Raw genomic sequence first — 13,217 nt, forward strand, 5'->3', positions numbered from 1 at the left:
GGAGCAGTTACACGGCAGCAATCACCAAAGCCTACAAACAGTTTTTTCCCTTGGGGAGCCGGTTGTTGACCCTTGGCCAGTGCCCAGTGGAGAGGCCTGAGGTGTGAGCAGAGCCATTGCATTGGCAGCCAGGAGATGGTCTTCTGGGAATGGTTTTGGCAGAAAAGTGCCAGTGATTGCAGCACCCTGAGTCAGGGATGGGGGTTGGAGTCAGTGCGTGAAGACAGCTGTCTCCGGAAGCTGACCCGTAAAGGGCCAGGGGGAGGGCAGACAGGAGCGTCCTGCACCACCCCAGCAGCAGCTGAGGAAGGCCGGACCCCATGTAGGGCCAGCCCAGGGTCTCTGCCATGCTAGGCGTGGGAGCCGGCGGGAGGGGCCGGGTGGAGAGAGATGGTTTGGTCTGACCAGGCTGACAGCGCAGCAGGCGGGGGTGGAGGGGTTGGCCTGGGGCACGCCTCGGGAGCGTGTGCTGCCTTGCCTGGGGTGGTCTAGGGTAGGGCCTGTGAAGTCCAGAGCATCCTTCCACGCGGGTGCGCAGACCCCTCAGCCAAGCAGCGCATTGTGCGGGAACGACGGCCGCTCAGGGATGTCCCTCTCTACCCCTCCCTGTCGTGAGGCCACCTGCCTTTGCAGCCCCGCTCCCCTGGGCGCCGGCCTGTGGGGCTGTTGCTGGCTGAGCTGCCCAGTGAGGAGAGGCCCGTGAAGGCTCCCTGCCGGACCCACGCATAAGTGCGGGACTCATGTCGGACCAGCAGCGGTTTTTTAGTGACAGTCACTAAAAGCCTCTTGTCAGCCCCCATGGGCAGGAAGTAGCTAGGATGGTGGAGCTCAGTGCAGCTAAACAAGTCCAAGGGACTGGAAGCCATGCTGTGTCAGATGATTGCGTGGCTCAGCCTGGCCCTCACCGTGGAACAGCTTGCTTGGTGTATCAATTAGGAATACAGCACAGAAACCTGGTTAACTGCAGCTCAAACCCAGAGCAGTTCATTTGTCTCACCTAACACGACTGCAGAGGCAGCAGCCCAGGGCTGGGACCCACTTGGCAAGGCTGCAGGGACTTTTCCCTGCTGCCTGCCTTACCTCCTTTTCTTAACTCGTTGACTTCCATCCTCATGCTATGGCTTCATGGCTACCAAATGGCTGCAGAACTCCAGGCATCACATCTGAGTTCCAGAAGGACAGAGGGAAAGAGCAAAGGGAAACATGGCCAGATCAGTGGCATCAGCCCTGTATCAGGGAGGAAAATGTCTTCCATAAGCCCATCCTACCACCTTCTGCTCAGAACCTGTTGACCACAGCTGGACACTATGGCCATGCTTAGACCCAAGATTTTCTGCCTGGTCAAGGACCATCTGTTGCCATCTGGACGAACCAGGAAAGGGAACGCTGTCAGGTGGCACGTGACGGTATCTGCTGCATTGGGACTGATTGGGTTTTCTGGGTAAGACTCAGCTGCTCCGGGCCGGGGGCAGCACGTTAAAGCACACGTGCTATCAGCACCCAGGCCAGAGAGGCGACGCCCCGGTACTGCCCGGGGCTCGTGTTCTTGGGACCTGGCTGCGTGCTGGTTTCTGATGTCGCCCGCGGATGCGCAGGTGAGTGACACTTTTTGAGGCCCGGGGGCACGGCGGGGCCTGTCCAGCGGGAATGGCGCGCTGTGAGTTAGCGGTCTGCTGCTGTGCCGGCAGGAAGCAGACTTGGTCTTGGGCATGATGAAAGCAGCTGCATGTTGTGTGGCTGGGCAGCGGGGAGTGGAACTGAACGCGGGGCCCGGTGGGGAGCCCCAGCGCCATCCCCCGCGGTGCTCTGGTGGGCTGCGTGACGTTCCCTCGCCCTCATGGCATCAGGGGCCGGGCATATGGCTGTGAAGTGCTTGGCCGGCCCTGGGCACTGGGTCACACCGCCAGGCATTGGTGAGTAGCTCAGAGGTCAAGGCAAAGCCACCCTGAGGCCAGCCCTGAGCGGCTGCACACCTGCCGGGCTCTTACAGGGCTGGTGGTGACATGGGGGCCTCAGCATCTCCAGAGTCCCCAACATAGGGCCCAGATGGGGTCAGGAACATGGACACCTGCTGTCCGCAGGCCGGAGGCAGGGGCCCCAGCATCGGGGCAGGACGTACTCGCACTGAGGCTCTTCCAGGCGGTCCTCAGCGAGGGCCACGTCACTGTGGTCTCTGCCTCTGCGCCACACAGAGTCACGTGGTATCACATGGCGTCAAGCAGCATCGCACAGCATCCACAGCAGTGTCACACTGCATCGCATGGCGTCACATGGCGTCACGTGGCACCACAGTGTCACACGGCATCACATGGTGTCACATGGTGTTATGTGGCATCATACAGCATCACACGGCATCACAGTGTCACACAGCATCACTGTCATACTGTGCCATGTGTTGTCACATGGTGTCGAATGGCATCACATGGTGTCATGTGGCATCATGCAGCATCATGCAGCAGTGCCACACTGCATCTTGTGGTATCACACGCATCACAGTGTCACACCGTGTCACTGTCACTGCATCACATAGCATCATGCATCACAGCATCACACTCACGGTGTCTCACTGTGTCCTGTGGCATCATGTATCAGGCACTACGTGGCTGCCTCCCGAGGCCCAGCCCCGCCTTTGCTTCACGAAGACCCAGAGTGGCTTCATCTTAACTTGGCTCCATCTACGAAGTCCCTATTTCCAAACAAGGACGCATCCCGGGGTTCCAGGGGCACAGATTTGAGGGGCTACCGTTCAACCCAGACCCATCGCAGCTACACAGCGGGGCCCACCCCAGGACCCGAGTGACATTTGCAGCTGGGCCACAAGGAGACTAATTCCGTGACCACTTGAGAAGGTTTTGGGGAGAAAAGTCAGCAGAAAACGTTACCCAAAGTCTTCCATTTTAATTAACACTTCCTGAACCCCACCCCACCAGATTCTCTCTCCCCTTCTCTGTTTTTCCTTCTCCCTCCATCTCCCACCCACACCCTCATCCCTCCCCAGCCCCACCGTCCGCTGCCTGGCTGGGACAGGGGCCGCCTTGGCCTGCAGCTCCTGGAGCACAGCCTCCCTGCCTCCCGCGTTCTGCGCAGCCCTCTTCTGCCTCAGGGGACGTGCTCGTCTGCACAGCTACTGGGCTCGGCACCACCAACTGCCACTTGGGGGGCCCCATGGGGTGAATCTGGCTGAAGGATAAATCGCTGCCTCTTCAAAGGCCCCTTTCCCACGTGCGGGTGAGTTAGAGGATGGTGGGTTGGGGCTGGAGTGCCGGGGTCTCCTGCAGGAGCGGGAGCTGCTTGGGGGTTCCGTGACTCAGCCTCAGCTGACACGGTGCGCTGTCCACGCCCTTGGCTCTGCTCCTCCAGCTGGGGAAGGCTCACGCTTGAATCCTCAGGGGTCTCAGCTCCATGGAGTGAAGCAAGTGCCTGAGGCCCAGACTCATCGTTGCATTCTGTCTAATCCAGAATTTGCCTCTTCGTCATTTTCCCTGTAGTCTTCTCTGCTGCAACATGCGTTAAATTCTAGTGTGGAGCATATCAGGCCGGCTTTCGTGTCGGCGTCTCCTGCCCATGCTGACGGGCGCCCACTGGTGGCATGTCCCTGAGTGGAAACATTCCGCTCTAGGGGCAGATCACAGCTCTTTCTGCATTCCCTGGGGCTGGACCTGCGGGCTCACCAAAGGGCACACACTCTGTGATCCGACTTCACGACCCGTCCAGAACAGGTGCGTCCACACGGAGTGCAGGCGGTGGCTGGCAGGGGCCGGGGCACTGCTCGGGCCCTGGGTTTCCTTTCGGCGAAGCCAGTGTTGGGTACAGGGTGCAGTGGTGGCTGCACAGCGTTTGAATGCACTAAATGCCACTGAACTGACCACAGTGAAATGGTTAGTTTGATGCGATGTGAAGTGCTCCTCACTAAAAAAATTTAATCCTAGAACTTAATAAAATTAAAACAAATTACTAGGCATCATGCCTTGCTGCCTTGGGAGGCACGGTACGTGGGGCTGTGGGGTGAGCTGGAATAAAATCCTGACTTGCTGAAGTTTTGTGGCACCCGTGAGTGCTGATCCCTCAAATACTTCGAGCCTCCCCTCTCCCCAGCTCACGGCGGTGCGTTGTTTCCTATCCCTGTTGTGATTGGTATCTGTGTCACTTTTTCTGCAATAAGTAATGGGTGGAAATAGTAAGGGTCCTTTCCGGGCCAGCACTCACGGCCAGCGTGAGAGCCTCTGAGTGCTCTTTTCCTAGCATAGCAATCCACAGTGCTCAAGTCAGGGCTGCTGATGAGGCTGGGTCCCAAGGTGACACTCCGTGGACATGCAGCATCTGTAAGGAATAACCCTGTGTGGTTTAAGCCCTGAGATCTGGGGCTGCTTGTTACCACAGCATACACTAGCCTATCCTGACTGATACACATAGAAGCTGGAACATGGCATACCATATGACCAAGCTGAATTGTGGATAAGAAATGTCTTTTCACGATGGAGAAAAGACTATTTCAGTGACTCTGTAGTTTCAATTTGCGGTTCAGGAACAAAGAACAGCCCCACTCAGATCTGTGCCGTGTCAAGGCAGAGCTCCCACCAGAGTTTGACTTCATTGACATGGAAAAGCTTCACCATAACGGGCATTGTTTTGTATGACTGCTGCTCTGTCCCCTGCAGCCTGCAGCCATCCAAGAGCCCTGCCCAGCTCAGGCTTCCGTGAGTGACCCTGTGGCCGCACCAGGACGTCCCCGTGCCTCCCAGGTGGTGCCCGCCATACTGGCAGGGCTCTTGCACTCGCCAGCAGATCGGTGCCCTGGACCACCGTCTGGCCCACCTTCCTGAAGGAGAGCCTGGCTGTGGAGCACTGAGGCCGGGGCTTTATTTACGCCCTCTCTAGGCAGAGTGGGCACCCCCAGGGGGGTCGTGGGCAGCATGGCGGGCAGGCGCGTGTTTGTACAGCTGTTCCCAAACCTGCTATCCCAGTAGGGCTGCTCCGCCCATGGGTGCGGTCTCGTGTCCCACATTATTTTAGCACATAGAGCAACTCAGAACCGAGCATTCGGTGTATTGTAAACATCAAGTCAGTGCAAGCTGGCTGCATTATCAGATGCCTTTCCCTCCCCTGAAAGTGTCCCCAAATCTCCCCATGTCCAATGTGCTTATATTTCAAATGAAATCTAGCCAAACACTGATGCATATAATTAGGATGTATCATTTCCTACTGGATTTTAGAATGCAGTACATTGTATTTACATGAACAAAATAAGGTTTTCTGCTGCAAAGCCATTTTCACATCACTTTCAATAAACATATAATGAAAAGTGCTTGTTTTTTTTCCCCCTTGAAAAACAGTGGCTAATAAATTTGATTGTGGAGCCAAATTGTCTGGGCTTGAATCCCAGACCCAGGCCTTCTCATCTGGTGACCCTGAGTACGGCACTCGCCCTCTGTGTGCCTCAGTTTCTGCAGACGTAAAATTGGGAAGACATAGCCCATCCCTCACCACAGGGCATGGAGCAGAGCTTGGAAGATGCACACGGCATGTGTGTCAGCCATTTGTGTTACCATTTTAAAGCAATCCTGTACAATTTACATTGTACATGTAAGCATCTTATAACCAGTCATTTTATAAACAGAAAAAATACAATCCTTCCTAAGGAGAGACATGGGAATGGCTGTTTCTTCATCAAAAATAGACCAGTGTCTGCCAGCCTTGCTGCATCCCGAGAATCACCCAAAGCGAGGATTACAAGTGGTGTTTCCAGCCCTGACCCAGAACAAGCAGTTCTTACAGCAAAGCTCCCTGTAGACAGCTGGCCTGCAGTCCCCATGGCTGGATCCCTCCTGGGGGGGGGGGTTCTCGGAACTTCTTGAGACAAATTCCTGTGGAAGAAAAGAAAGACTTAACAAGGAAGTGGGTGAAGAGGACTGCGTCTTCCAACTCTCGGGGGCATCTGCCGGGAGGCCGAGGACCTCCAGCCTGGATAGGTGTGCCCTGCGGTCAAGAAAAGCAGGTTTGGATAAGAGTCCTGGTCTGGGATCCAGGCCACCCCAGTCCCCTGCAGCCAAACACCCTCAGTCCAGTGCTCCTTGAAGCCCAAGAAGCCTCATCTAACTCGTCTCTGAATATTGAAGACCTGGTACAGAGTGAGTGCTCAGTAAGGGCTCACTTATTCATTCAGACTGTGTAAGAGGCATCAGCGGAGCGGTGGGTGTTTCTGACACTGGACCACAGGAATGCTCTAGACAGAGACTCCTCTCTTCCTGGCATGGACACCCATGGTTGCAGCCGTGGGACCTTGGAGCAGCCCTGTCCCTGCCTGACCACCAGTAGTCTCCCTGTGACATGCCTTTTTGGGGGAGATGAGAGCCTAGGGGTGCAGCCAGGGATTTTTAAGCCTTACATCTCACAAAGGTCTGAGAATCGGTGGTTTGGAGAACCCTGCCTTGCAAGCCTCTCCCTCTCCAGCTGGGTCTTTCCAGCTCGGCCTGACGGAGCCCTAAGGTTGGGTTGAACCCCCAAATCCATCCCACCTGGCCCTGGACCCCGCTTTTTCCAGTGAGAAAGAAGAGTGGGAGGCTGGGAGTTGACAGTTTGGCTGAAGGAAGGCAGGGGCAGGAGACCACCAGGTGACCCGACTTGGCCCTGCAACTCCTGACCCCCTGCCCAGTTGGCACCAACAGCACAGCCTTGACCAGCCATTCCCCAGAGGCCCCTCTTCCCTCCGGCGACGTCTGGCTCTACTCGGACGGGCCTGGCCCTCCTGGGAGCTCCCGCGCCCGCGGTCAGGGCAGGGGCCAGCGGAGGGCCGGCTGGCGCTGGGACCCAGCCGCGTCCACGCGTCCTTGGTCTTGGCTCGGCCCGGCGCGCCCGCGCAGGTTTTCCCCGCCGCGGCCCCGCCCCGGCCCGCCCCCGGCCCCGCGGGGGGCCACCTGGGAGCCAGCGCCCCGCGAGCCCCGCGCCCCCGAGGGCGGGGCGGGGCGGGGCTGCGCGGCGGGGCGGCCCCGGGGGCGGGGGCGCGAAGGTGGCCGCCGTGTGCATGCTGATGAGTTTGGAGGCCGCGTCACTCCGCACCGGCGCCGTGGCTGCGGGGCGGGCTGGAGCGGGCAGCGGCAGCGGAGCCCCGGCCCGCAGCCCGGCACCTCCCTTGCCGTTTCCGAGGCGCCGCGCGCTCCCGGCTCCGGCAGACCCACGCTCGCCGGCTCCCCGAGAGCTGCGTGGCGGCGCCCCCCGCCTCTGCGGAGGATGCCGGCCGCCCCCTGCACCCGCAGCCCCGGGCACCCCCGCGCGCGGGCAGAGGCGGCGGCGGCGGCGGCGGCGGGGCGCGCTGAGGGCGCGCGGCGCGCGGGCTGGTGCTGAAGGGGACAGCTCCCCCGGCTCCCCGCCCCACCGCTCCCGCCGCCAGGCCGCACCGGCCGAGGCTCCTGCAGTCCCCGGGCGCACGGCAGGCCCCGCGGGTGAGGCAGCCCCGCTCCCAGCCGCGTTCATGGCGCTGGCCAGGAAGATCAAAACTTTGCTGACCGTCAACATCCTGGTGTTCGTGGGTATCATCCTCTTCTCCGCCTACTGCCGCCTGCACGACCGCTCCCAGGAACTGGTGCAGATGCTGCGCAGCGCTGACCGCCGCGCGCGCAGCCGCCACGCCAAGGTGGGCGCGCTGGTGGACCGCGACGCCATCCTGCGGCGCCTGGACCACCTGGAGGAGGTGGTCTACAACCAGCTGAATGGTGAGGCCAGAAGCGACCTGCTGGGGACAGAGGGGCCACAGAGGAGGGCGCTGGGCAGCGCAGCCCGCCCTTCGGCTGGACGCCGTGTGTCCCGGGGGCATGGTGGGCCCACTTGGGCTGGGCTGGAGGCTTGCTCTGTGTTACTTTGGGAGGAAATGGAGCAGGGGATAGGTAGACAAGAGAGGAGCTTTTGGGGAGCTCCTTTTAGCTGAGGGCTCTGGCCAGGGTGACCATTCAATCGTCCACTCGCCAGTGGACACTTGCCCCTGTCCCCAAACACACACGATGATCCAGAATTACCCCCGGAAAACCCTTGAGAGAACTTCTGAGGAGCAGTCCATGCCCAGGTCTGAGAGTGAGGGAGGCAAGCCAAGGTTTCCAGCTCGGTAGGACATGATGCCTTCCTCTTCCTCTCTGTCCTCGGAGAAATGGAAGAGGAAGGGGAGTTTGCAGCCCTTCGAAGGTCCCCGGGCAGCATCCTTGACTTCTCGTGGCCTGGGCAGATCCCTGCCCCAGGGAATCTCAGGGCTTGCTTCAGGAAGTTCTGGCATGGAGAAGCTTGAAGCTGCCAGTGATGTACGTCAAATGCAGTGGAGGAGGCAGACAGGTGCTCGGCAGGTGCTCCCCAGATGGGCTCTCGGGTGGTGGTGCTGAGGAGCCTTGGTGTCCCCAAAAGTACCTGCAGAAAGCCCAGCTCCACGTGGGGAGGGCTTTGCTTCGTCCGAGCTGGTGAGGGCCAGAATCCGTGTCGCAGCAGGGCAGGGCCAGGGCGCGGCTGGCGGGAATGGGTGCTTTCACACCTCGGGATGCGGCAAGACAGAGTAAGTAGCCACTTCCTAGGCTGGCTCCACGGAGAGAGAAAACTTTGCATGTCCCCACGAGTGGGCTTTTCTTCTGCTCTGCACCAGCAGCACCGCTCACCTCCGCAGGGAGGGTCAGTCACAGGCCCAGGAGGAGACGTCTGCGAGCGGGACCACACAGGCCGCCCATCTGCATCTTGCCTGCCTGGTGTGTGTGTTTGGGTGCCCGTAGGTGTGGGTGCCTGCAGGTGTGGGTGCCAGCAGGTGTGGAGGTGCCCGCAGGTGTGGAGGTGCCTGCAGGTGAGAGTGTCTGCAGGTGTGGAGGTGCCCGCAGGTGTGGAGGTACCTGCAGGTGAGAGTGCCCGCAGGTGTGGGTGCCCTCAGGTGTGGAGGTGCCCGCAGGTGTAGGGTGCCTGCAGGTATAGGGTGCCCGCAGGTGTGGGGTGCCTGCAGGTGTGGAGGTGCCTGCAGGTGAGAGTGTCTGCAGGTGTGGAGGTGCCTGCAGGTGAGAGTGCCCGCAGGTGTGGGTGCCCTCAGGTGTGGAGGTGCCCGCAGGTGTAGGGTGCCTGCAGGTATAGGGTGCCCGCAGGTGTGGGGTGCCTGCAGTTATAGGGTGCCCGCAGGTGTGGGGTGCCTGCAGGTGTGGAGGTGCCTGCAGGTGTAGGTGCCGGCAGGTGTGAGGTGCCTGCAGGTGAGGGTGCCCTCAGGTGTAGGTGCCCGCAGGTGTGGGTGCCCACAGGTATGGAGGTGTCTGCAGTTGTGGGGGTGCCTGCAGGTGTTGGGTGCCTACAGGTGAGAAGTGCTTGCAGGTGTGGAGTACCTGCAGGTGTGAAGTGCCAACTGGTGGGGCCTGTGGGTGTGGGGTGCCTGCAGGTGAGGGCCCACAGCCGCCCCCTCGCCCGGGAGGCCAAGTGACCCGTGGCTGGGCTGCTCTGGGCACTGGCCATCTGCAGCCTTGCTCACTGTCAGAGGCCGTCACCGGGTGCCCAAGCACCTTGTGATCGCCCACGGCATTCCCACTCTCCTCGGAGACGTTCTGCTGAGCTTCACGGCTTTTCTGATCCTTTCTATCCAGCTGAAGCTAGGAGGGGAGTAAAGTTCGTTCACGCAGGCCCTTGGCCATTCTGGAGTTGCGTCCCCTGCAGCCGGCACCTGCCCCGTCCTGGCACAAACACTCGTGGCCATGCGTTTGGCGGCGGCACGGAGGCAGGCAGCGCCCCTGAGCCCTGTCCCTCCTCACCCCGGGGTGGGCAGCACCGACCTCTGGTGCCTGAAGGCCAGGAGTTGGCGCACCTTCCCAGAACTGGGGGGGAGACGTGGGGGGCTTCGGGAAAGGGGACCCATCCCACTGCTGGCCTCCCCCACCTTCCCTCGCTCTTCTCTCCTCCCCTTTCTCGCGGTGTCATCCTCCTCTCTCCATTCTCCTCTTCTCTGCCCCTTCCCCTCTCCCTTTCCTCTGCTCTGCTTTCCTGTTTCCCTGCCCCCCACCAACACCCTCCTCCCCCATTCACCCTCGTTCCTGTCTCTTCCTCCAGCTGCTGCCCCCATCTTTCCTGGTATCTTTGCATCTCATCTCTCTATACCATCTGTCTGTCCTCTCTCTCTGTCCTTCCTGTCCCCCCCCCCATCCTCTCTCTCTGTGTCTCTCCCTCTCCTTTGCCCTCTTCTGATGAGGTGCTCCCCTGTGCCATCCCTTCCCATGGGACCCGTGCCTTAGGCAGTGTCTGAACCCCAGTGACCATTCAGTGTTTGTTCCTGGAAGTGACAAGAGGAACAGGTTTCTAAGGGTCACCCCAGGCTGTCCCAGGAGGGCGCGGGGCTCTGGTGGTTAGTTCACGTGGAGCCCCTGAAACCTCACCCCTCCCGAGTTTGCTATGGCGTCTCTGCCAGAAGAGCCTGGAAGCTGCTACTTTCATCACGGTCTGTCTTAGACCCAAGAAATGTGGAATTGATTCCTGGGAGCCTCCTCCAGATACAAATCCAACTGAGTTAAGAAAGAAGAGGGAGAAGTCTGAAACTACATCGATTTGTCACTGGGTTTTCTCTGCCGTGACTGTTTCCTGGAAATATCGGATTATTCTGCTTTGAAGGAGCCTGGCGGGGGGGAGGGGTTGTCCTGGGAGAGAGGCCCGGCGTCCCCTGGGAGGGGAGCAGGGCCCGAAGCAGGACCCTTTCCCCACATCCCGCCTGCAGCAGGACCTTCACTGGGGACGTCTGTCCCCTTGGCAAAGAAGTCCTAAGTGTGTGTGTATATTGTGGGCTCAAACCCGGGACCCGGGGGAAAGGAGCCTAGAGTGAATGTTCTCAGGACTCTCATCTTCGGCACATCCTCTAGGCCCTGAGCGTTAGCTCCTCAACTCAGTGGTCAAGGCAAAAACAGTGTTCGCAGAGAAACTCTTCCTTCTGAAAATCTCTTAAATTGCACAAATGCAACATGCATAGCTTTGTCCATGCGGCTGGCACAGTCTTATTTAGAAGCCCTAAGTTCGAGAACCTCTAAGCCTGATTCAGAGAGAGAAAAGAAGCATCTCCACGCAGGCGACCGGGCAGCCAAGCTTCTGCCTTAGGAAGACTCCCGAGGGCCCCGTGTTGGGGAAGCGGCTACAGGAGCCCGCTGTGCCCCGCCGCCGAGGCCTTTCCCTCTGTCCAGTTCAGCAACTGCTGGCCGCGTCTCCTCGCTGCGGCCAGGCCCCTAGAGCTGCTTCAGAGCCGCCGGGCTGCCGCTAAGTCCCATCCCCTCCCAGGCGAAGCCCTGGGAGCCCGGATCCCCGAGGAAGACCCGAGGGCAGAACCCTGCTGACCCCCAGCAGGCCCACGGTGGGCGGTGGGAGCCCGCGAGGCCTGAGTGAGGTTAGTGGTGGCAGCAGTGGACAGCGGACAGCGGAGAGTGGGCAGTGGGCAGCACACGTGCTCAAAGGATGGCAGACAGAGGACAGAAGATGGAGGACAGAGGACAGGGGATGGAGGACGGAGGACGGAGGACGGAGGACAGGGGACGGAGGACGGAGGACGGAGGACGGAGGACAGGGGACAGGGGACGGAGGACAGAGGACGGAGGACAGGGGATGGAGGACGGAGGACGGAGAACAGGGGACGGAGGACGGAGGACGGAGGACAGGGGACGGAGGACGGAAGACGGAGGACAGGGGACGGAGGACAGAGGACGGAGGACAGAGGACGGAAGACGGAGGACAGGGGGCGGAGGACAGAGGACGGAGGACAGAGGACGGAGGACAGGGGATGGAGGACAGAGGACGGAGGACAGGGGACAGAGGACAGAGGACAGGGGATGGAGGACAGAGGACAGAGGACGGAGGACGGAGGATGGAGGACAGAGGACAGTGGACACGACGCGTGTCTGGGGTACACCGTGGCTATGCGTGTCGAAGCCTCACGTCTAAGAAGGTGCAGTGGTGGGGTCCCCTCCCCAGGGACGGCCGGCTCTGAGCACTTCAGAAGTTTGCGTAACGTGATGATTCCTGGTTGTGCACGAGGCTGGTGCTGTCGCGACTCTGAGGGTGGGGAGTGTGTCTCTGTCCCGAGCCTGGGGCATGCGTAGCGTTCCGTGCATGTTTGTGACATGGGTGAAGTGGATTTTTCTGTAAAAATGCGTTGTTTTTGCTTAAATAAATGCATTTTAAAGGAAGGCTGTATGTCACCACGGCACCCACAAATCGAAGGTGACCATACAGGTAAGCGCCGGGAAGACAAAGTGATCCTTATTAAATTTCACCGGAAAGCTCTGAGCCCGAGGCCTGCTCCTTCCTCGCTCCCGAAGGGAGGCGGCTGAGAGGGCCCCACGCCAGCGCTACCTCCTACCTTCCCCTGGGGTCAGGAGCCCGAGGGCTCCTGCAGCCTGAGTGGACAGCGCCCTCTGGGGCCACCCCAGCCTCTGCTCTGCTGGGACACAGGCCTGCCCAGGCTCTGAGGCTGTGTGGGGGCCCTGAGGGAGGGGTGGAGGGACGGTCACGCGGCGGGCAGGGCTGCGCTCCTGGGCCTTCCCCCACCTGGGCACCCCGGGGCTCTCGCCGGACACAGGATGCAAGCCGCGGTCTCGGCCCCGGGTTACAAAGACCTTGGCCCGTCCCGGGTGGCACGGCCAGAAGATGGAGATGGGAGGAAAGCAGCAAGGATGCCAGGGCGTGCCCCTACTGTGCTTCGTCCCTCTGGCTATGGGGGGGGTGTCCAGGACCCCCCACCAATGGGCCTAGGTGAGGCTGTTTGCCCGGTGGGAGGCGGACATCACAGCGGAGAGCCGGCCGGGAGGTCAAAGCCCACCAGAGTGCTCTGCAGCCCCTGGCAGCTCCCCCATGGGGACAGCCGTCTCGGCCATGGGGACAGCGGAGGGCCTGAGGTTCTCAGGGCCGGAAAGGCGTCCAGCTGTCCATCGCGCCCGCCCTGTCCCAGTGCGCTCCTTCGGGTCTCCCCGACGCACCCAGGAGGGCTCCCTGAGGAGGGGCTTCTAGGCAGGTGATCCCTAAGGCCTCCTTGTCAGTGACGTGACTGCCGCCCGCAAGCGCAGTACAATCACATTTCAAGCTGGCCCCTGGTTCCGAGGCGCTGCTGCTTCAGCTCCTCCGCCCTCAGCCCTCTGAGCGACACCGTCCCTTCTGTGCGGTCAAAGTGGCCGTGGCCAGAGACAAGTCCCGGTGTGCGCTGCTTGCATGGTCCCCACACCCTCGGCCCCGGGCCAGGCGCACGTGGCTGC

At 60.6% G+C, this 13,217-nt stretch overlaps 1 protein-coding gene across 1 annotated transcript in view; it reads left to right on the forward strand.

Moving 5' to 3' along the window:
• The first annotated feature begins 7,468 nt into the window (after positions 1-7,468).
• Positions 7,469-13,217, forward strand: part of GALNT9 (polypeptide N-acetylgalactosaminyltransferase 9) — a 58,330-nt gene continuing 52,581 nt past the window's right edge. Inside the window, exon 1 of the mRNA XM_077159091.1 lies at positions 7,469-7,709. Within this exon, the coding sequence (XP_077015206.1) occupies positions 7,469-7,709 (241 nt within the window). The remainder of the gene's footprint in view (positions 7,710-13,217) is intronic.

This window comes from Tamandua tetradactyla, chromosome 5 (assembly GCF_023851605.1).
Source record: "Tamandua tetradactyla isolate mTamTet1 chromosome 5, mTamTet1.pri, whole genome shotgun sequence".
Taxonomy (NCBI): Eukaryota; Metazoa; Chordata; class Mammalia; order Pilosa; family Myrmecophagidae; genus Tamandua; species Tamandua tetradactyla.